Raw genomic sequence first — 25,153 nt, forward strand, 5'->3', positions numbered from 1 at the left:
TATAGTAGATTTTCCAATTATGAGTACTCACTTTTCAATTTAGTGTCTATAAATGGGCTCAGAAACAAAGTTATTATGTCCTGGTACACAGAAAATGAAATTTCAGTATTAGAAACGTTTGCTTTTACTTTCAGGACAGTTCCCCAGCAGTTTTGTGGAAATTGTGACCATCCCCAGTCTAAAAGAAGGAGAGAGGCTGTTTGTCTGTATCTGTGAATTTACATCCCAAGAATTAAACAGTCTTCCCCTCCACCGAGGTAAGTTGACCATTCAGGAGTAGACTGTTTACAATAAGTTGAATGGAGCTGGCCCATTTTGACAACTAGATTTTTTTTTTTTTTTTAATTTTTAAAAGTGGCTAACCTCTGGAGAGTGTTTAGTAGTAGCAAGATCGTGCTGACAATAATAGTGCCTTATATTTGCATAGCATTTTATAATTTCCATAGTATTTGCTCACAAATACATTCTCATCTGATCCTCACCACAGACCTGGTAGCAAAGTGGATATTATTAACTGCATTTAATAAATAATGAAAATGAGATTCAAAGGATGTTACCTGCAGATGAAAACTTTTGGCCTCAGAAGGTCAAGTCATGTCACCTGATTGTAAGTCCAGCATTCTCTTTCCACTGCCCCATATTGTAGCCACACTTCAGACTACATTAATCTTTTTTTCCCTTAAAAACTAATATGGCTTTCCCAGCAAAATTACTATTTATTACTATATAATAATCAAGCAGGAATTGTGGTATAGAGATTAAGAGACAGATGTCAAATAGCCCCATTTTGACTCCCTATCGATAGGTAATATTACATTAAAGTTATCATCAGAACCAGTTTAAAAGGAAGTGATTTAAGGGGTGCCTGGTGGCTCGGTTAAGTGTCCGACTTTGGCACAGGTCATGATCTCACGGTTCATGAGTTCGAGCCCCACACTGGACTCTGCTGTCTGCGTGGAGCCCGTTTGGGATCCTCTGTCCCCCTCTCTCTCTCTGCCTCTCCCCTGCTTATGCTCTCTCTCTCTCTCTCAAAAATAAGTAAACATTAAAAAAAAGGAAGTGATTTAAAATGAATAGTTGTAGCCATGTCTCAGTGACATTCCAAGTATTTCTCACTTACTCTGATAGACATATGAAGTTCTAAAGATGGACCATAAACCATTTCACCAAGGATACTGGATTAAGTCCACACATTTCTGCATGAGCACAGAAACCAGTAGTGTTCCACAAACTGATGTTTATGATGAATGCAATTTTTGTGATGACAAAGGAGGAGCCAGCAAAATGGTAGAATTTATTGGGCATGTTCTTAACATTGTTACTTACTCTTTTGAGTATGGCCCTGAAGGACTAGGCTTGATTTCTTAAACCATGTGCACATCTGAGAGAGAGAGAGCTCGCAGAGGTGGGGAAAGAGAGAAACCTAGCAAACTTCCCTAACCCTCAGGCAGTGAGAAGGAATATTGAATTTAGATCTTAATCCTCAAAATCTGTTTTGAGAGTTTCTTACACTTGGCATTGACCCTCTACCTCTGTTCTGAACGCTTTCTTGTTAATCAGTGTGGGAAAGGGAGAGAGAAATAGATCAAGATGTTATAGCAGGAAACTTTTATCTGTCTCCACTCACAGCCCTTCCACTGCGGGGAGAGGGGGGGTCTCTAGTCCTCATCAGACCAGAGGGAGTGGAGAAAAGGCCAGAGCACAGTAGCTTCCATTAGAGCTGAGCAGAAGATATGGGTGGCATGGATTTGTCCTTTCCTATACCTAGAGCAAATAAATGGTATAAGAATATACGCTGTAGGAATATGCAGGATGTCTACGACATTTGGGGAATTGGAAGATGTATCTTCTGGAATTAGCTTTTTTGCTTTATATCTTGTGTAGTCAGGTCTTAGATACTAAAAAGAGAGATTTTCTGCTGAATGCCTTCCCTGGAAAGACTGGTATCATGGGTTCTGAACTTGCTTTGAAGTTAAAATCGGCCTCAGGAATCCCAGGGCCACAAAATAGATTCTTAGGAAGACCCTAGCATGGATCTTTCAGCCAGGAGCCTCTTGGACCAAGACTGACTCAAGCTCAGGCTGGGTCTTAGAACCTGTAGATGTTATCTCGATTAGTTTTTAAGCAAAGGAAGAGGATGCAGCAGGGGCAATACGCAGGAAGAGACTAGAAAGAGATATGCTAACTGTCCGTGTTTTTATCTGTTCTCTTCTCTGATGCTCTCCTTCCAGTGAGTGCACTGACTGTTCAGCTCTGTTTCCTTCTATGCTTTTCATGTCTCTTTTAGCTCTGTGTCTTCTGATTTGAACACATAAGCCTTTGAGAATGGGAGAGTTAGGTAGATGCACCTCTGCGATTTGAATTTTTCTGGGAAGTTTAGCAGGAGACACAGAAATGATTTTAATTTCTCTTGTTTTCTATGCACGACAGTACACATTGACAGATAATAATTTTACTTGTGGGAAACAAAACCAGTAAAAAAAAAGAAAGTATTGTTTTATGCCACCTATAGTTTATAAAACTTGAGTCTAGGCTTCCTGATTTTCAAGTCTAGTGCTTGGAATGTCCCTTCTACTTCTTAGGTTGAAAATTGTTTTTTTCCATTAGGTCGGTGTCTCAGCTCACGAGTGGTATACATTCCTCTAGCCCTGCCTTCTAGTACTATTAGTCCTATTCCCTGTTGTTTCTTTCTCTCTCCTCTACCTTCCGTGTAGCAGTGAAGCTTCCTCTGTTCTGTGTAAATAAAACTTTTGGTGATTGAATATATGTCAGGAGGGGATTTGGAAACCTTAAGACCATGTGGGATAATGTTTGAGACCTGTTTCATTTTACCATGCTGCCTTCAGTTAATTGTTGCCTACTTACTGTTCAGAAGTATCATTGGGATTAATAAGAGAAAAAATTATATATTTTAATTGTAAAGTTATGTTATTAAAGATATATATGTATTTGGAGCTTAGGAGATAAGAATTCTGATGGCCCTAGATTTAAATCCATCTCTACAACTTAGCAGCTGTGACTTTAGGCTAGTTACTTACGTTATCTCAGCCTCAGTAGGATAACAATACCTACCCCAGGTAGTTGTGAGGGTTGAGTGAGGTTACGCACATAAAGCATCTGGAACAAGGTAAGCATGCAGTAAAGATGAACTGTCCTTCTTATTCTTTTTTTTTTTTTTTTTAATTTTTTTTTAACGTTTATTTATTTTTGAGACAGAGAGAGAGACACAGCATGAACGGGGGAGGGGCAGAGAGAGAGGGAGACACAGAATCGGAAGCAGGCTCCAGGCTCTGAGCCATCAGCCCAGAGCCCGACGCGGGGCTCAAACTCCCGGACCGCGAGATCATGACCTGAGCTGAAGTCGGATGCTTAACCGACTGAGCCACCCAGGCGCCCCTGTCCTTCTTATTCTTAACCTGGGATTCCTGGACTTTGTGGATGTGCTCTGGGGGGACGTTGTGTCCTAATAATGACATGAAGTTTATGTGTCTGTACATTTTTCCAGGGAGATTCTATCTGGAATTGGAATCACCAGTAGTTCTTCCAGCAGGTGTCACCCTTTCTCCTTTCCACAAAGCCATCCAGTTGTTTTGGACTATTCCCTGTATTCTGAGTTATATTTAAACTCCGAAAACAAGGCTGTCTCTGTATGTCTTCTTTGGAAAAATGTCTATTCAAACCCTCTGCCTATTTTTTAATCAGGTTGTTTGGGTTTTTTTGGTGTTGGGTTGTATAAGTTTTTTATATATTTTGGATATTAACCTCTTATCAGATAAGTCATTTGCAAATATCTTCTCCCATTCAGTAGGTTGCTTCCTTTATTTTGTTGATGGTTTCCTTCACTGTGAAAAAGCTTTTTATTTTGATATAGTCCCAAAAGACACGTGAAAAGATGTTCAGCATTACTAATCATCAGGGAAATGCAAATCAAAAACCACGATGAGGTTATCACCTTATACCTGTCAGAATGGCTAAAATCAAAAAGACAAGAGATAACGAGTGTTGGTGAGGATGTGGAAAAAAGGAACCCTTGTACACTGTTGGTGGGAATGTAAATTGGTACAGTCCTGGTGGAAAACATGGAGGTTCCCCAAAAAATTAAAAATAGAAATACCATATGATCTAATAATTCTAATAATTCACCCAAAGAAAACAAAAACACTAATTCAAAAAGATATGTGTGCCTGTATGTTTATTGCAGCATTATTTACAATAGCCAAGATGTGGAAACAACCTAAGTGTCCATTGATAGATGATAAGGAACATGGTGTGTGTGTGTGTGTGTGTGTGTGTGTGTACACATATACATATACATACATATATATATGTATACACATATACATATACATACATATATATGTATACACATATACATATACATACATATATATGTGTATATATACATATATATACATACATATATATGTGTATATATACATATATATATACATATATACATATATATGTATGTATATATATATATAATGGAAAATTATGCAGCCATAAGAAAGAATGAGATCATGCCATTTGTGACGACATGGATGGACCTAAAAAGTATTATGCTAAGTAAAATAAGTCAGACTGAGAAAGACAAATACCAAGTGAATTCACTCATATGTGGAATCTAAAAAAACAAATGAATAAACAAAAAAGCAAATCAGGCCTATAAATACAGGGAACAAACTGGTGGTTGCCAGGGGGGAGAGGTAGTGGAGGGATGGGCAAGCGAGAGATATAGACTTCCAGCTATGGAATTAAGAAGTCACAGGGATAAAAGGCACAGCATGAGGAATACAGTCAATGGTATTGTAATAACCATGTATGGTGACAAATGGTAGCTATGCTTGTGGTGAGCATGGCATAACATGTAAAGCTGTTGAATTACTGTGTTGTACATCTGAAATAATGTAACATTTTGTGTCTACTTTACTCAAATAGAAACATTATTTTTATTTTTATATTTTAGAGAGCGAGAGTGAGGAGGGGAGAAGGACAGAGAGGGAGGGAGGGAGGGGTGGGGGGAGAGAGAGAGAGAGAGAGAGAATGAATCTTAAGCAGGCGCCATGCTCAATCCCACGACCCTGGGATCATGACCTGAGCCAAAATCAAGAGTTGGATGCTTAACTGACTGAGCCACCCAGGCCACCACACTTCCTATTTTTCTGTTTTTGAAATCTGGGCACTCTGTTCCAGCAGTTCCTCATATTGTTGTTTCAGAAGGCTGGAAATGACCACCAGGAAGCCTCTTCCTCAGGACTCACCTGGGATGCCAGTGCAATAGCTGCACGACTCTTTCTGATGAAAATGAGAGACGGTGCAAAAACTCAGTAACAGCTACAAAATAAGGGTGTTGAGCAAAATTAAATCTCACATGCTTTTCGGGGTTTAAACTGTGATTCTTAAAAAAAATTCACCTTTTTGGGGGCACCTGGGTGGCTCAGTCAGTTGAGTGTCCAACTCTTGATTTCGGCTCAGGTCATGATCCCAGGGTTGTGGGCTGGAGCCCCGTGTCAGGCTCCATGTTTGAGTAAGCTTAAGATTCTTTCTTTCTTTCTCTCTCTCTCCCTCTCTCCCTCCTCTCCCGGTGCCCCTCTCCCCCGCTTGCACACACTCTCTCTGTCTCTCAAAAAAAAAAAAAAAAGATCTTTTTTTATATAAAAGTAGCCAACAGAATGACAGTCTGCCAGGTAATAAAGCTTATTGAAACAGTCACCCGGGTGAAAATAGGAAAAGCAAGCCCTATTATAAGGGTTTCATGGAGATCTGGCAACACAAGGAAAATATTGTAATTCTACAGTTTAGGAAAGCCAGTAGAGTGGGAGTTATGGCATGCCTTTATTCTTCTGATTCACCCAAAAGCCTCTTGTGCCTGGATAGATAGTAGCCATGTCTCCAGTGAGTTTCTTCTGTGGTTCTGATGGATTAGCCTTAGAGGTAGTGGGGGGAAAATCATTTATAAAATTCTCAGGACCCCAAGCTCTAACCAATGGATAGTGAGCCATAAATTAAAGGAATATAGAAATATAGGACCAAGACCCTATATATTTTTTTCAGGAATATCTAAGTAAAACATAAAATCAGTGAAAATGTGTTGGGTGCCTACCACCAAGTACAAAATCTTAACATTGGGTGCTGTGTAGTATGTAAAAATACAAGTGTCAAAATTAGTGATGTAAATGATAATTTCTTTACTAGGCTACAGATGGCCAAAGTGGATATGAGTTTCTAAGGTCTTTTAGAGAAGGATGCTAGGGTTTCAGACAGACAGTCTTGTTTGTATAGGAGCTAATGAAAGTGTCCTTGTGTGGAATAGGGAGATAATATTGTCTGGCTGGGTGGAGGCAGGGAACGGGTTATGACTGGATGTGGGTGCCAGGTTGCACTAAGGTAAAAACATAAGAATAGTCTTTTAGTAGTTTAGTAACTAAATCTTTTTAGAGAGTTTAGAGCAAACTTATTTTTTTATACATTTCAGATAATAAGAAATACTTTTAAATTTTATTTTATTGGTTTTTTTTTATTGTAGAGAGAGAGGGACTCATGAGCAGGGGTGAGGGGCAGAGGGAGAGAGAATCTTAAGCAGGCTTCACGCTCAGCCTGACGTGGGACTCGATACCACAACCCTGGGATCATGACCTGAGCAGAAATCAAGGGTCGGACGTTCAACTGACTGAGTCACTAGGTACCCCAAGAATAGGATTTTTAGAGAAGAATCCTATGGGAGTAGTAAGAAGCCTTCATGCCTCACAGGAAAAAATTGGGCAGGGGAGGGGTATGATAAAACTGGTACATTTATCATCTCAGTTTGGCTGGAAGAGACTGGAAAAGATGAAGTCTGGGACAAGGTTTAAGAGAGTGAGATGGCGAGAATTGGACCAGGGCAAGTAGTGAGTGGAAACACTATTTTGAAAGAAGGCATTAAAGGAAGAAAGGAAGGAAGCAGGCTGGAGCCAGTTTCAGAGGGAAGATAGGATTGATTTATTTGGGAGTTGGAGTTGCAGAATCATCATCAAATTGGACAACGAACGCTTGCTCTGGAAAGGCATTGTATCAGACTCAGGAAATACAAAAGAGAAGTGGTACCTGCCATTAAGGAACATGCCATTCACTTGGTGAGAAGATAGGACAGACTTAATTTTTTTTTTTTCAAATCAAGAGAAGTTGAGTACCCTAAAAGATACCCTAAAGTTGATACCCTAGAAGATAATCTAGTTATAACATATGCTTGACTATAAAATAACTTATGTGACTTTGGTAGGTGTTTGCTGTCCTGGTTTTATTTTACTTGGGCTGGTTGCATCCCTTGATCACCCCTGCTGATGAAAGTAAAATTGACTAGGCATCCAGTAACAGGAAGATTTAAAAAGATTAAAACTGATAATCCACAAAATGAATAATTCATCATCAGATAATTAAGAGTTTGTTTTATAACAATTTATTACAAAACCATAGAGCAGTTCTTTAAGTTGTGGTGAATCCTCTAAGACTGAATTTTAATTTCATTTTTTTCCAGAAACACTGTGCCCCTATCCTTTCTTTACCTCACCTTCTTCGACAGTAAGACAGATAGACACTAACTGTTCAGTTTACATTTTGTGAAGTTAACCGAAACATTGATATTGGAACTATTTTCGAAACAAAAGTACCTATTGCTAGAACATGCTTTATTATGATGTATTTTCAGGATAAGAATAGTTCAAAAAGGCCTCTGGAGAATATAAATGAAGAATTTGTTGCCCACACCCTGTACCTCCAACAAAGAAACCATTCCTGAAGACTTGTTTTATTGTTCCATATTTGATATTAAACACGATTTAGCATGAGAGAGTAGATGCATTGGTTCAAAGGATTACAGTGGACATGTGTACACACACATACATATATTTTAAATGTTTTTATTTATTTTTGAGAGAGAGAGAGAAAGAGAGGGAGAGAGAGAAACAGACTGACAGAGCATGACCAGGAGAGGGACAGAGAGAGAGGGAGACACAGAATCAGAAGCAGGCTCCAGGCTCTGAGCTGTCAGCACAGAGCCCGACACGGCTCGAACCCATGAACTGCGAGATCATGACCTGAGCTGAAATCAGACACTTAACTGACTGAGCCACCCAGGCGCCCATATATATATATATATATATATATATATATATATATATATATATATATATAATATATACATGTATATTTTAATGTTTGTTTATTTTTTGAGAGAGAGAGAGAGTGTGTGCACAAGCAGAAGAGGGGCAGAGAGAGAGAGAGAGAGAGAGACACCACACAATATAAAGCAGGCTTCAGGCTCTGAGCTGTCAGCACAGAGCCTGACGCAGGTCTCAAACTCACAAGCTTTGAGATCATGACCTGAGCCAAAGTTGAACACTTAATTGAGCCACCCAGGTGCCCCAGATATGTGTATATGTTTTATCATTTATAAACTAATCCAATGACACAAACTGTAAGAACACTGTTTAAAAGTAGTATTTTTCAACTTTTTGATCCTAGGAGCCCTTTTATACCCTTAACAGTTATTGAGACCCAAGGGAGCTCTTGCTTATGTGGGTTTTTGATATTTGCAATATTAGCTATTAAAACAGAAAATTTAAAAACATTTATCAATTCATTTTTTAAAACCTATTATATATTAACATAAACAGCATATTTTTAATGAAAAATAGTTTTCCAAACAACAATTTTAATGAGAAGAGTGTCATTCGTTTACATTTTTGCAAATCTCTAACATTTGGTTTAATACAAGAAAGCTAGATTCTCATATTTGTATCTACATTCATTCTCATTGAACTGTGGTTTACTGAAGTATGTGAAGTATATGAAGAAAATATAGTTCTGACTTTACAGACTCTCCGAAAAGATCTTGGGGCTCCCCCAGGATTCCATGAACCACACATTGAAAACCACTTGTTTGCAGAAATGTGTACTATTTTGTCACTAAATTGTCAAAATTCACTAAATTATCGAAAGTATTATGCCCTGTGTGGCTCAGTCACTTAGGTGTCTGACTCTTGATTTCGACTCAGGTCATGATCTCACGGTTCATGAGATCAGGCCCTGCGTCAGACTCTGCTGACAGAGCTGAACCTGCTTGGGATTCTCCCTGTCCCTCTCTCTGCTTCTCACCCACTTGCATATGTGTTCTTTTCTCTGTCTCTCTCAAAATAAGTAAATAAACATTTAAAAAAAAAAGTATTATGCCCTTAAAACTCCAGATGTGTATTTCCCTGAAACTGACGTTTAAAATGATGAGTTGTACTATTAGTTATGTTAATACTCTTTTGGGGTGATGACTCAGGTCATTATCTTTGCTTCTCTTTCTTTAGGCGATCTAGTGATTCTCGATGGTGCTCCCACTGCCGGCTGGCTGCAGGGCCGAAGCTGCTGGGGCGCGCGGGGCTTCTTCCCGTCCTCGTGTGTCCGGGAGCTCTGCCTGTCCTCACGGAGCCAGCAGTGGCACTCGCAGAGTGCCTTGCTCCAGATTCCTGAGTACTCGATGGGACAAGCCCGGGCGCTGATGGGGCTTTCTGCCCAGCTGGATGAGGAGCTGGACTTCAGAGAAGGGGATGTGATTACCATTACTGGAGTTCCTGAACCAGGCTGGTTTGAGGGGGAATTAGATGGTCGAAGAGGCATTTTTCCAGAAGGTTTTGTAGAGCTTTTGGGGCCCCTGAGGACTGTGGATGAGTTGGTAAGTTCTGGAAATCACGACGATTGCATTGTTAACGGTGAAGAAGACACCCCTACAGGAGAAGAGGAGAGGGAGCCCGAAGAGGATGAGGAGCAGCCAGGGACCTACGGAATTGCCCTCTACAGATTCCAAGCCCTGGAGCCAAATGAGTTGGATTTTGAGGTAGGTGATAAAATCCGAATTCTGGGGACGCTGGAAGATGGCTGGCTGGAAGGATCACTGAAGGGCAGGACAGGCATCTTTCCTTACCGATTTGTAAAGCTCTTTCCTAAAACAAGAGCAGAGGAGACCATGGATGTGCCAGAGGAAAGCAGCCCTGCTGAGATCCCTGACACTTCTCTGGATTGTTCTGAGAACTCCATAGTAGTGGAGGGAAGAAGACACGAAACTCTCGAATATAAAGCAGAGAAGTCCAACTGTGTTATTTCTGAAACATCTGCTTCTCCCCTGGAGCATCTGACTTCTGAGTATGAAGTAAACAAAAATTCTCATCAGGACGAGGGCACCTCAGGAGGGCCCCTGAGAAGCCCGGGCCTGGGGCACGAACATCCTCTTGCCAAAGACTGTTTTGCAAAGGATCCTTCAGAGACTATCAATGGGGTTTCCTCTCAACCTCAGGTACCTTTTCGTCCCAGACTGCAGAAAAACCAGTATTATTCTCCAGTGGGAGGGAGCCCCCTAAGCTCAGAGCAGTATCCTGACCCTGTTCCCTTCGAAGCAAGGACTAAAGACTACTCCAGCCTACCTCCCAGAGGAATGCACTCCCCACCAAAAACCCTTCAGAAGCCAGTGCGACCTCCTCACAGTGGCTCTAGTCTTTTTGCCCCTAGGGTAGTCAGACCCAGCCAGTTGAGCCCTCAGCTCCAGGGCATGGTAAGATGTATTAAAAAGCCCCACACGCTCAAAGAAAATGCCTCTGGCTTTTGTTCTGGATCAGAGGTGAAGCCTGGTCTGCAAGATAAAGGGTTGGCAGTGGAAGCAATGACGCTTATGCAGGGAGAAGGCAGCACTGACCTGGATTCTAAGTTGACACAACAGCTGATAGAGTTTGAGAAGAGCTTGTCAGGACCCGGCACAGAACCAGATAAAATTTTGCGCCACTTTTCAATCCTGGACTTTAACTCCGAGAAGGACATTGTCCGAGGTTCCTCAAAGCTACTCAGCCAGCAGGAGCTGCCTGAGAGGAGAAAAGCCCTAAGGCCACCGCCACCGCGGCCCTCTGTTCCAGCGTCCACTTCTCCCCAGAGCCTGAAACCTGAACCTCCCTTGGCAGTGCGACCCTCTCGCCCAGCTCCCCTGCCTCCCCCGGCACAGCACAGAATGATATCCCCCAGGCTCCTAACCTGTCCCCATCCTAGCTGTGAGACCCCAGAAAAGGAGGGCCCTGAGAATATGGAACAGACTCCAGACCAAACTTCCCCGTGTCCGTTAGTACTGGTGAGGATTCAGGAAATGGAACAGGACTTGGATATGTGTAGCGGGGCTCAAGAAGAGCTAAACGTGACGGTGGAGGAGAAGCAAGATGAGTCATTAAGGGCAGAGACCCTTGAGGACCTTGATTTCTACGAGAGCAACATTGAAAGTCTGAATATGGAACTCCAGCAACTTAGAGGTGAGTGGTGAGGAAACAAAATGTACTCGCTTCTTGACATCCACAAGTCCGCGTTAACAGCCTCCCTGTGCTTTTTAAGGGAGATGTTACCGTCTTCGGCAAAGAATGATTTGCTGTTTCGTTACCTAATTTCACATCACAATTCGACTGGTCTGTCTTGGTATATCCTATGACCACTCACTGTAGCTTCCTGAGTTCACTTGATGCCCAGATAAAGAAGCTCAAACCTCATTGATGTTCATGCCTCCTGTTCTGGTGTGGTATGCATAGCAGTCAGGCAGCTGGAAAGTCCCTTAACCAGGCTGTAGTGAGGACTAACGACTCCTAGGCTAAGATTCATGAAAAACTGCATCTTATATCTTTGTGGTTTAAGGACTGGGTTTCAATAGTAACCATAAGTCCTAACATTTATTAACTTGTCCGTAATAAGGACTGGTTACCATTTGCTTGCACAAATAATCTTCACAGCCACCCTAAAGGCACTGGGATAATTCATACGGCTGCTTTATAGATGAGAAAGGTAAGATTTGCAGAGATTAAGTAGCTTACCAAGGGAACTGGGAGCTCTTGTTTTTAACTACTGCAGTTCACTGCTTCCCACCTTGCACATTCAAATATTCAAATTCTGTCCCTTAATTTGGGGGTGACCAGCCTCGGGGACTCCATTTGTATTCACCAGACTTATGGGAGAAATAAATTATAAAGGAGAAAGAGAAAGAAAGTGAGGCACCAGCATTAGTCTAGGGCTCGCGGAGAACACGGCTGTGTCACTTTGGGCAGGTGTGCCAGAGAGCTCCGAACCCACGTGTCCTCAGGAAGGAAAATAATACAAAGTAATGTGTGGATGTAGGAATTGCAGGATACTGATTGAACTCCCAGCAGGAGAATGGTGGTCCGGAGAGGCTGGCTCGAGAAGGCGGGCCAAGTACACACGCTCACCTGCCCCTCTGCTTTAGATCACTGCAAGCGACTGGAAAAATAAGTTCCAACAAGAAAGAGTATTATGGGAAGGCCAGAAGTGGAGTCATCTTCTGAGAGATGGAAAGCAGATGGTATTAAGGAGAGGAAACTTCTATCTAAACTATGCTCGGGAGAGGACCGCTATGCGAGCGCGTTCAGGTCTGAGGGGACTGCAGCCTCAGAGGCGGGGCAGGGCCGGGGGGTGTCCTGGAGCAGATTTGCTGTGAAGGATCAGGGAAGAACTAGGGCACTTGGGCTGAACAGGGGCGGCAGCAACAGTTACCCTCAAGGGGACTCGTGAGGATGAGCTCTTAGGCATGTCCTCAAGAAGGTGATCACTTAGGGGCACCTGGCTGGCTCAGTAGGTAGAGCATGCAATTCTTGGTCTTGGGGTCAGGGGTTTGAGCCCCACTTTGGGCATAGAGTTTACTTAAAATAATAAAGGGGACATTAAGAAAAAAAGTGATCATTTAATATGAGTACCTGAAGTCCTGGGGGGATTGCCAGATACCTTGATGATTTCAGTGTGCCTGAAAAGGAGTTATAAGGGAATCTCAGTGCTGCATCCCTAAAGCAATAGCAAGTTCCAGGATCTTCCACCCCCTTCCAACTTGTAAGTTTTGAGATACACCTGTAAACTCTTCTTGCATTAGATATACGGGTGGCAGAACAAAAGTGTCTCAAATTTCAGGTAGTGGGAATTTCTCAATAATGAGGCTTCTTAGGAGGGCTTGGCTGGCTCAGTGGGTCATGCAACTTTTGATCTTGGGGTTGTGAATTCGAGTCCCATGTTGAGTGCAGAGATTACTAAAAAGACATTTTTTTTAAGTAACACTTTTTAGAATTAATTGTGTTCCACAGAAATGCTATGTCTTCTGTGCTTAGGGATCCCATGCAGTGTTTTTAAATGGATGTATAGATTAATGGACTGGTACTAAGTGATGAAATGGCCTTCTTTTCTTCAACTGACCTTCTTTTTTAGGACTAATTTAATAATTTAGCCAGTGTTCTTACCGTGCTTTTTTTTTTTTTTTAAGTGCTAAAAGTTTAATAATGTGATAGATCTACAGTGGGTGTGTACAGTCTTAATTAAAAAGATTTTTCTTCATTTGAATCTATCGACAGCATAGGCTATATTAATGTTAATTTTTTTTCAATAAGTATTATTTATGTCTATTGCTAATGTGATGAAATTATTCCTTGCAGTCACTAACAGTACCTCATAAGGTCATCGTTTTCTATTTTCATAAAAATGATATTCAGTAATATAGTCAGTACAGTGAAAAAGAAGGAAATCATCAGTTTGAGCACTAGGCTTTACTCTTCCAATGCTCTTGATACAGCATTCATCTAATTCTGATTGATATTATATTTAGTTGATTATATGCCTCCCAATGTGAATTTTAAACCTACTGAGAAGATATACTTTGTCTTAGTGTATCATTTCCCACACACTTGCCAGAGTATTCTGCAGGTGGTAGAGACCCATTAAATACTTGATAAATTGGATATAGTTTAACTGAATGAAATTAAGTTGAAGTTGCGTGTCTACTTCCCAGAGTTTTCATACATCTCCTACCTCTGTTTGTTACTTTGAACTTGGACCACTGTGGCTCTGGGGACTGTTGGAACAGAGATGCCAGTCCCCTTATCAGACACAGTTCATGGGTAGCAAAATAGTCCAGTGCTGTGTCAGACCCAAGGTAAGGTTCTTTGTTGTAGCTAGCTACACCTCCTTCTTAAGACTCTGGAATTATGGTGACATGAGGATTCATTTTGTAGAAGAAGCTCTATTTTTTTTTTTCAAATCTGAAATGTCATCTTTTATAGTTTTCTATTTCCTGCAGGTAGCTTTCAGCTTGTTTTTTATTTTCTTTACATACGGTAAACATAACTTTAGTATTAGAGTCTGCATATGATGATTCCAAGATATTATGTGTTAGTGGGGTTATTTTTGATGTCGCCTATTCCTCATTCATGTGGTCTAGACTCCTTATGTGTCTGATTATCTTTTACTGTGTGCTGGTCATAGTTTTTGCAAAACGTTAAGACCTACAATGAAGGCACCTTATTCCAGAGAGGATTTGCATTTGTTTCTATCAGTTTTTTTGTGATCTGCTAATGTTCCCAAATTCCCAAAGGATAGTAATCCTTGGGATTCAAGAAAAAGAAACTGGAATCTCTGTTAATTCCTAAACTATAAATTATTCTGAATTTTAAACTATTTATTTACATGTTCTTAAATAATAATAGTAATACCATAATCATCTACAATCAATAATTTTTCTTTGTTAGGCTTATATTAAAAGTTTCAGAGATTATAATTTTCCTGTCTTATGCTAATACTAAAAGAGATTATTATATTATCATGGCACACACACATATACATATATAAGAAATGTGTGTGTGTGTATATATATATATATACACATTTCTTATATATATATATATATATATACACACACATATATATATACATACATACATACATATATATAAATGCATGGTTTGTAATGAACCAAATATTATGACAAGATTATGTATTTCTATTTTTTTAAGATGTTTATTTTTTGAGAGAGCGCAAGTGGGGCAAGGGCAGAGAGAGGGGGTAGAGGATCCAAAGTGGACTTTGCACTGACAGCACTGAGCCCCATGTGGGGCTTGAACTCAACGAACCACGAGATCATGACCTGAGCCAAAGTCCAACTCTCAATTGAGCCACCCAGGTGCCCCAACAAGATTATATATTTTGATAACATGTAAAAGTGTTCTCTACCTGATAATAGACTTTTTAAAGACTTTAAAGACTTTCTTACTTTTTAATTTAAAATAATTTTAGATCAGGGGCACCTGGGTGGCTCAGTCAGTTAAGCGGCCAACTTCAGCTCAGGTCATGATGTGTTTATGGGTTCAAGCCCTGTGTCAGGCTCTGTGCTGACAGCTCAGAGCCTGGAGCCTGCTTCGGATTCTGTGTTTCCCTCTCTCTCTGCCCCTCCCCGCTTACAATCTCTCTCTCTCTCTCAAAAATAAACATTAAAAAATAAAATAATTTTAGATCTATAGGAAAGTTGCAAAAAATTAAAGTTCTCATATACCCTTCACTCAGCTTCCCCTTAACCTTCACATCTTACATAACTATAGAATATTTATCAAAGTCAGAAAATTAACATGACAATAGGCAATTGAAAACATTAGAAGAGGAGAACATTAACATAAAATAAATTGTAAATAAAAATAATTTCAAAACTGTAAAGTAATACCACAAGTAATTAGTATTTAAAAGTTATTCTTAAAACAAGATTGTAAATACACAAAGCTTTATTTGCCCTGATCCTATTGATCATTGTTTTGTTAATATTCCAGGCATAAGAAAGAGTTTCCATATTAGATTGATGTTGGTTGGATTATGAGTGTAGCTAAAAGCATCCTCAGGTGGGGCCATTAGGGTACATGTAAGTTCATTTTCTTTCTTTTTTTTTTTTTTTTAATTTTTTTTTTTTTTTAACGTTTATTTATTTTTGAGACAGAGACAGAGCATGAACGGGGGAGGGTCAGAGAGAGAGGAGACACAGAATCTGAAACAGGCTCCAGGCTCTGAGCAGTCAGCACAGAGCCCGACGCCTGGCTCGAACTCACGGACCGCGAGATCGTGACCTGAGCCGAAGTCGGACGCTTAACCGACTGAGCCACCCAGGCGCCCCTCATTTTCTTTTTTTAACAATGAAGTATTTTGTGTACTTGCTCTGATTTTGACTTTGCCATTGAAATCAATATTGTTTTTGCTCATTCAAAATTCAGACAATATTTTTGCTAATTCAAAATTTAGACAAACTGGGTGGCTCAGTCGGTTAAGTGTCCGGCTTTGGCTCAGATCATGATCTCACTGTTTGTGAGTTTGAGCCCCATGTCAGGCTCTGAGCTATTAGTTCAGAGCCTGGAGCCTGCTTCAGATTCTGTGTCTCCCTCTCTCTCTGCCCCTCCCCTGTTCGTCTTCTGTTTCTCTCTGTCTCTTCTGTCTCTCTCTCTGAATTAAAAAAAAGTTAAAAAAAAAATTTAGACAATAAATTTTTAACTATTCATATCTGTAAAAAATTTTATTATATTATAATTGATATACAACATATTAGTTTTAGGTGTACAACATAATAATTCAATATTAATATTCTCATGGTCTCTGTAATCTTCTGTTAAAATATTTATAAAGAACTATACCCTATAGCAAATATTAAACCCTGAAGAATGCTGGACAGTTTTGGGTGGTATTCAAATAATGGAACATTCACTGCTCTGAGCAAGATTTAACACTGCACAGAATCATTTGTCAGAGTTGCCAGTTTTGCTTCTAGAACTTAATATCACTTACAAAGTTTGTATGACATACACTGTACAAATAAGCTTATTAATATTTATTTGCAAGAATGACTCACTGTTAGCAGCACACAAGGCCATGAACACACACACTTGTAAACATAACATAGCAAGAGCTACAAGCAAAACTAACTGATTAGATCCTGATCACTTTTCTGTGTACTCTTGTCTGGTCCACCTTAATCTTTCACTTTCTGTGTCAGTATTTTTGTTCTTGCTTTCAACTTGACATCGGTAGATGCCTTCAAACCAGTAATGTGTCTACCTTTATTATTAGGCTTTATTCGTAAAGGAGAATTATAGTATTTTCTCTTGTCTTCAAGATTTCTAGGCTGATTTTTCTTAGGATTCAGAGAGACCTATACATTTCTCAAGAAACACTGAGAAGCATTTTCCACATGGAAGCATTAGTCCATCTCAGTTTGGTTCCTGAAATTAATTTCAAAGCTTAAAGTTCCATGGAAAACCAAGATATAGGAACCCCAACTGTAATTTTGCAAGAGGGCTGGTCCGATTCTGACTCACTCTCAGGGGTCCCTTGGGATCTTAGCTTATTTGGGGAAAAGGGCTGTTTTTAGATTTCTCGCCTTGGATAAGCTCTGGGCTTTGAGTTTTTGACCTTTTCTCCTCAGAGGACCATTGAAACAAAAGTTCCGTTTTCTGGAACTGGCAAGTGCTGTGGGGCAATGCCGCTTCTGTGGTTATTTGCTTGTCTGGATTCCAGTTTTCTTTTGGTTTTTTGGCCAGCATGCTACCATCTTGTCAGTGTATTGATAGTTCGAAGATTTTAAAAATATTTCCTCCAACTTCTTAAACTTTTTTTTTTCCTGTGAGAGGATTGGTCCAAATAACCTAAACTTTAATTATTAGACATTTGAGGGGCGCCGGGGTGGCTCAGTCGGTTAAGCATCTGACTTCGGCTCAGGTCACGATCTCACGGTCCGTGGGTTCGAGCCCCGCGTCGGGCTCTGTGCTGTCCGCTCAGAGCCTGGAGCCTGTTTCGGATTCTGTGTCTCCCTCTCTCTCTGACCCTCCCCTGTTCATGCTCCGTCTCTCTCTGCCTCAAAAATAAATAAACGTTAAAAAAAAAAAAATTTATAAAAAAAAAAAAAAAAGATATTTGAAAGCCCAGGATTAGTTTTAGAGAAGCCGGTATTTGGCTCCAGCTGAGAATTTGGAGCTTTACATTTGGAATTACCACATAGAGTCAGAGTAGAATCAGAGTAGGAGGCATCTCTGATTATAGCATGTTGGGGAATGAAATGCCATTTTGCAGGCTTCAGGATGGGATTCAGTTCAGTCATTCATCCAGCAAATGTTTGTTATAGGTACTGTGCTAAGGGCAGGGTAATAAACACAGATGTGCTCTCTGCTCTCAGAGAGCTTCTGCTCAGATGAGTTGCTAGTTAATAAATTAAGGTACATATCTAAAACACAGTATCTTCAAATGATAAATAGGTTGACTTCCAGAGCAATGGAAAGATTTGGGGTTAATCCACAGACTTTCAGGTTTCCCAGTACATGTTACTTTTAGAACCCTGATTAGGACTACATAATGTAGCCCTGAGAGAATCTTCTTTTAGAATATCATAGTGTTTTCCTGTCTCTAGGAGAGGTTCACATGCCTCTCAATTTGACAAGTAATCAGGGTTGTACATTCATTTCTTTATTCAGCAAATATTTCTTAAGCACATACTAGGAGGCAGGCACTGGCTATCCATTGATTAATATGAAGGACATAGTCATAGTATTATTCATATTTGTGTATCTCTGAAACTCCAGTGATCATAGTGATGTTGACCTCTGTATGTAATCACACTGTTGAAGCCTTTGAACCATGGTCATAGTTACTTCAGTGTGAGTAAGGACCCCATTAGTTCTACATCAGTGCAGGGAATGGTAAAGGGTAGAGTCAGCCTCTTCCATATTGGGAGCCTCGCTCCTAAACTTTTCTTCCCTTGAAGGTAATGTCAAGGGAATGTTGACCAGAGACTCTCAGGGTAATTTTAAAAGGCTGTTGCACATCAAATCAGAATGTTTTTCAAGAAAGTAACATTTTCAACAACATACTGAGATCTAAGACCCACTAAAGAGAGCCATTCATTTAATAAGTTGAAAAATTACTGGTATGGAAGAGTAACATATTTATACTGAAGTGATCTACAATATTCTAGAAAGTATAGGGGCACTTGGGTGGCTCAGTAGGTTGGGCATCTGACTTCGGCTCAGGTCATGATCTCATGGTTCGTGGGTTTGAGGCCTGCATCAGGTTCTGTGCTGACAGTTAAGAGCCTGGAGCCTGCTTCAGGTTCTGTGTTTCCCTCTTTCTCTGCCCCTCCCCTGCTAACACTGTGTCTCTTTTTAAGTCTCTCAAAAATGAAAAAACGTTAAAAAAATTTTTTTTAATTTGAAAGTATAGTTTATGTCTACATCCAGAAGCTATTTATTCTGAAGACTCCTTGGCGTGCCTCAGGTATTAAAAATTCTTTCTCAGGGCGCTGGGTGGCTCAGTAGGTTAAGTGTCTGACTTCAGCTCAGGTCATGATCTTGTGGTTTGTGAGTTCAAGCCCCACATCAGGCTCTATGCTGAGTTCAGAGCCTGGAGCCTGCTTTGGATTCTGTGTCTCCCTCTCTCTCTGCCCCTCCCTCACTCACACCGTGTGTGTGTGTGTGTGTGTGTGTGTGTGTGTGTGTGTGTGTGTGTCTTTCTCTCAAAAATAAATTAAAAACTAATAAATTTTTAAATGAAAAAATTATATTGAAAAAATAAAAATAAAATAAAAATTCTTTCTCAAACTAGTAAAACACAATGAGTTAAATAGCCAAAACATTTTGTGGTCTTTCAAGATGTAAAAGTTTATGTGAAAGGAATAATAATCTTTCTTTCTGATTTGTCAGTACATGAGAAAAAAAAGCAAGTATCTTTGACTTGTGGCATGTGGTTCAGGATGTTGGCTCAGTAAAAAGTAGCTCGGTTACTTTAAATGGATTTTGTCTTGGTATAAAACAGCAACCAGAGTTAGAAGGCTTTAATAGTCTATGTTAATTCAGGACTGAAACTAGTTTTCCTTTTACAATAGGGGTTCAATGTGTGTCAAGAAATGTAGCTTGGAATGGTTGACTTAGTTATAATTAACCCATGAATCACTATTCTTTTTTTTTTTTTAAGTTAGTTAAAGAATCTCTATTCATAACTTTGTAGCATGGCTTTGTGAACGTTTCCTCACGCTCAGCTCAGGGTAGAGGGGAGGAGAAACTGGAATATATCCAGGGATTTTAAGTATCGGTTTCAGATTTCACTGGGGCTTTGCAGGGACATAGTGAAAGGACCTGCCTGCCTCCTGCTAGCACGGACCCTTGGCCACAGTCATTCCTGCCACCACACGGCCACTGAGTGTGTCATCTCCCAGCCTACACTTTGCCAGATGTAGCAAGTCCCAAGAGATGAGAAACTCCAGGAGGTTCATTTAATCTGCATATATTGAGCTCCTGCTGTATTCCAGGCAGTGCTCTGGAGTTAGGGCAGTGATCTCTGCCCTCATGGGGAGAGGCAAACAGTAAGTAGAAATATGAATATGTACTAGAAGGCAAAAGAAGCTATGGAATCAGGGAAGGCCTCACTGAAAAGTGACATTCGCGTGAAGATCTGAATGATTGTAGGGAGCCAGCCAAGCCATTTTTGGGGGGTGGCGAAATCGTCGCAGGCAGATGTGCAGCTAGTGTTTGAGGAACAGCAAGGAGGCCAGTTCAGCTAGAGCTAAGGTGTGGGTCTTGTAGTTCATTGTTCAGAGTAAGACAAGCCACGGGAAGGTTTTGAGCAGGGGAGCGGTAAGATCTGGTGCATGTTATAGCGTCACTCTGGCTGCAGTGTGGAGGCCAAACAGAAAGACACAAGGGTAGGGGCACAGAGACCAGTTGGGAGGCTACTGCAGTGATGCTGCAGGCAAGAGGTGATGGCGGCCTGGACCGGGATGGTAGACTGGAGATGATGCGGGGTGCGTGGTCCTGGGTATATTTTGAGTCTGAGCCTGTAGGATTTGCTGGTGGATTGGGTGTGAGGTGTGAGAGAACAAGAAGAGTCAAGGATGACCCCGCGGGTGAGCAACTGGAAGGATTGGAGTTGCCAGTAATTTCTCAATTCGTGGTGAAGACTGCAGGAGATGCTGGTTGGTGGGGGAGGTGGGACGGGACAGAGGTCAGGAGCTCTGTTTTGGTCATGTTGATGAGCCCATAAAACATCCGGGTAGAAGTATTGATTAGGCAAGTTTGATATACAGCCCAGAGTTCAGGGGAAGGGTAAGGGTTGGAGACGTACATTTGGGACAAATCAATTTTGACAGCCCATAAACTTTATTTAAAGCCACAACGTTTAATGAGATTACTTCTTAAAAAAAAGAAAAGAAAGAGTATAGATACACAGAAGTGGCCCAGGCACTGAACCTCACCATTAGCTGAAGGAACTGAAAGAGTAAGACAGTGATCACAATTATAATTAATTGAGCACTTATTACTTGTCACACAGAGTGCTAGGTCTTTGACACACTTTCATGAATCCTCCATATTGTGCATATATGACAAATGAGAAAGCCCAGGTTGACCCAGACTGTCACAGTTAGTAAGTGGTAGGGCTGGGGTTCAAATTCAGGTCGGTTTCATTGCACAGCCTTCTGTGCCCTGTCACTGTGCCACACCATGATGTTGGCGTGTTTCAACTTGAGAGAGGACTGCTTGATCTCTGAGAGTGGGTGTAGGAAGCAGCACCTGAAAAACCCAGAAATTCAAGGGCTCACAGAGGAGGGACCCCAAAAGACCCTTGTCAACTTACTTCCAAAATAGTTTATTGTCAGGCATAGCATTTTTTAGTACTCTCATCTGTTGAAAACTATAAGAGAATATATGTATGTCTTGATATCTTTAAAAAAAATACTTAACCCTTCTGCACAGATACACTTTTGGCTTCTTGCTTATCAGGAAGTCATACAGCTTTCCAACATGCTTACCCATTCATGCTAGCAACGTCCCCACGCTGGTCGTTCATCTCTCTGAGCCCTCACCTAACTCATAACCCTTTCAGTTCATCACGAGGTATAAATTCTGAGACATCTTAAGTGCTTCTCACAGCCCTGACTCATTGCGAATATTCACACCCTTCAGAGCATATCACATTTCCCCCCAAACACCTCTTATTTTCCAACACTCCAGCCCTTATTGCCTTTTACAGTGCTCCCAGAATGCTCTCTGCTTCTGCCTTCCCTCCTCCCAGTCAGTTGTTGCTTTTCATTAGTGCTTCATTTCTTCCTCTGTTGGGGAACTTAACCTTTAGATCTTAGGTGTCTTTCTTCTCCTTTATTTCCAGACCCTCTGTCCACACCACCAGAGGCTGTAGCACTGATGTCCTATGAGTAGCTTTAGCCGTAGTGGTCTCCTTTAAATTCTTCCTTTAGGCTGAGAGGCAGCGGCACTGAATAAGATTGCAAACCACATTTCCAGTCCTATCAGTGTTCCCTGCATTCCTGCCATGTGCTAGGTAATTGCATATCTAGGAGAAGCCCTGGGGCACACCAGTGTTTGGGAGTGTAGAAGACCAGGAAGGTGAACCAGTAAAGGAGAAGACGCAGATAGTCCAGTGAGTGGGACCGATCCATTGGAGTGATTGCGTTGCAGAAGCAGAGGGAGAGGGCCTTGTTGCTGGAACACAGTCTCTGAGGCGTGAGGGGGACTGGGATCCAGGGAACCAGCAGAGAGACTGGCCTGTTATCAGAGCCGAGACAGTTTCTCCATTTTAACAGGAGGGAAGGCAGAGTGTATGGATACAGACACAGTAGGATATGGTAGATTTGCTAGGGAAAAGGATGAGGAAACAGAAATAAATTATAAAGGAGGAAGAGACAGAAAGTGAGGCACCAGCATTAGTCTAGGGCTCGTGGAGAACACGGCTGTGTCACTTCGGGCAGGTGTGCCAGAGAGCTCCGAACCCACGTGTCCTCAGGAAGGAAAATACAAAGTAATGTGTGGATGTAGGAATTGCAGGATACTGATTGAACTCCCAGCAGGAGAATGGTGGTCCGGAGAGGCTGGCTCGAGAAGGCGGGCCAAGTACACACGCTCACCTGCCCCTCTGCTTTAGATCACTGCAAGCGACTGGAAAAATAAGTTCCAACAAGAAAGAGTATTATGGGAAGGCCAGAAGTGGAGTCATCTTCTGAGAGATGGAGAGCAGATGGTATTAAGGAGAGGAAACTTCTATCTAAACTATGCTCGGGAGAGGACCGCTATGCGAGCGCGTTCAGGTCTGAGGGGACTGCAGCCTCGGAGGCGGGGCAGGGCCGGGGGGTGTCCTGGAGCAGATTTGCTGTGAAGGATCAGGGAAGAACTAGGGCACTTGGGCTGAACAGGGGCGGCAGCAACAGTTACCCTCAAGGGGACTCGTGAGGATGAGCTCTTAGGCATGTCCTCAAGAAGGTGATCACTTAGGGGCACCTCGCTGGCTCAGCCTGTTAAGCTTCCAACTTCAGCTCAGGTCCTATCTCGTGGTTCGTGAGTTCAAGCCCCGCGTCAGTCTCTGTGCTCCAGCGCAAAGCCTGGAGCCTGCTTTAGATTCTGTGTCTCCCTCTCTCTCTCTTCCCCTCCTCTGCTCACACTCTGTCTCTGTCAAAAATAAATAAACATTTAAAAAACTAATGAAAAAAAATTTTAAAGGTGATCATTTAATATGAGAAGTCCTAAAGTCCTGGGGGATTGCCAGATAGCTTGATGATTTCTGAGGACCTGAAGAGGGGCTGGAAGGGAATCTTGGCTCAGTGCTCCATCCCCAAAGCCATAGCAAGTTCCAGGCTCTTCCATGGCCTTCCATACCTGTGACTTGGTTTGAGATACACTCAAGAACCATCCTTGCATTAGATATACAGGTGGCAGAACAAAAGTTTCTCAAGTTTCAGGTAGTGGGAATTTATCAATAATGAGGCTTTTTAGAATTATGTTCCACAGAAATGTCACGTCTTTTGTGCTTAAGATGAAAACATGACGAAACAAACTTGGAGAGCTTAAGTAACTTCCCCAAGATTCTAGAGCTGGTGAGTGGCAAAGTCCAGGCTCACACCCAGGGCTGGCAAAGCTGTGCTCTTAACCTCCAAGCTGTCCTGCTCTCTGCCTGGCATCTAGCATGTGCCCCATAAATGCTGCAAACATCAGCTCCTCAAACCTGTCTGTACCTGCTGGGTAACCCATGTGCAGAGATGTGTTGAGGACTGAGACATAAGTTAGACATGGTCCTTGCCTCCAAGGAGCATTCAGTGTAATAAATGGAGTTACACACGCATAATAAAATGACGTAGGTGAGGGGCGCCTGGGTGGCGCAGTCGGTTAAGCGTCCGACTTCAGCCAGGTCACGATCTCGCGGTCTGTGAGTTCGAGCCCCGCGTCGGGCTCTGGGCTGATGGCTCGGAGCCTGGAGCCTGTTTCCGATTCTGTGTCTCCCTCTCTCTCTGCCCCTCCCCCGTTCATGCTCTGTCTCTCTCTGTCCCAAAAATAAAAATAAAAAACGTTGAAAAAAAAAAAAAATTAAAAAAAAAAAGAAAAATATTAAAAAAAAAAAAAAAAATGACGTAGGTGAAATGAGAGAGAGATTTGCTCAGTGCTCTGAAAAACAGCAAGAACTGTAGGAATCAGAGAACATCACTGGGGCACCCTTAGTGTGGAAGCGTCGGTCACCAGACGAGAGGCATGACCTGCATAGTTAACAGAGACATTAACAGAAGTGTAGGGAGGCACGTGTTCTTGCTGGTTCTTTTCCAGTCTCCTCCCTCTTCTTCCTTTACCCTTCTGGCACCTTCTCCCTCTTTCTGTCTCCTTCTAAATCCTGCTGCCTGTCTTCCCTCCTACCATTGAATATAGCAGTATTTCTGTCTACTGGGGGCGAGGGGTGCACAGATAGTCACTGCAGCGGATCGCCCCCACTCTGGTGACAAACAGCAAGCATCAGGGCCCTGTGGCACTTTAGGGCCTCCGTCATTTATCCTCTTTTATATCTTCTCTTGGTTGATGTACTAGGTGTGTTTCTTACAGTGCTATCTTTATCGAAGATACAAAGTAGCTAAAGGGAACTTTATTTCCAGTAACAGTGGGGGAAAGATTAATCTTTATTTTCAGTATTTAAAAGTATGCCTGGCTTACTTTATGTGGCAGTCTAGATGTGCACTGTGGTCAAATGGCGAGGAACGGCCCTGTGGTGGCCGGGCTGGGGGGTGGTGGCAGGGGGCACGGGCAGACTCCAGGACTGGAGGCACAGAGGGAATGTCAGGGGAAGGGAAGGGGCCAGTGTGAGCACACCTGCCTCAGAAGTGGCCCACCTCTGACTTAGATCGTGATAGAGTTTACTTGTTCGTTTGCTTGGTTTGAGGGAAATTAAGGTTTTCTAGTACGTTTTTGAGTATCCCTGTTCGTCTAGTGCCACGAAGTCAAACAGATCTGAGTTCAGATTGTGGCCCTGGCTGGTACCACCTTATGTGACCAGGTTA

General features: G+C 41.7%; 1 protein-coding gene across 2 annotated transcripts in view; it reads left to right on the forward strand.

Annotated features, from left to right (window-relative positions):
- The window catches only part of DNMBP (dynamin binding protein), a 111,788-nt gene that overhangs the window by 38,970 nt on the left and 47,665 nt on the right, over positions 1-25,153 (forward strand). For both annotated transcript variants that reach the window (XM_078434721.2, XM_078434723.2), the window contains exons 4-5: positions 135-257; positions 9,333-11,309. In XM_078434721.2, the coding sequence (XP_078290847.2) occupies positions 135-257; positions 9,333-11,309 (2,100 nt within the window). The remainder of the gene's footprint in view (positions 1-134; positions 258-9,332; positions 11,310-25,153) is intronic.

The sequence above is a fragment of the Panthera onca genome, chromosome D2, assembly GCF_046562875.1.
Source record: "Panthera onca isolate mPanOnc1 chromosome D2, mPanOnc1 haplotype 2, whole genome shotgun sequence".
NCBI classification, from domain to species: Eukaryota; Metazoa; Chordata; class Mammalia; order Carnivora; family Felidae; genus Panthera; species Panthera onca.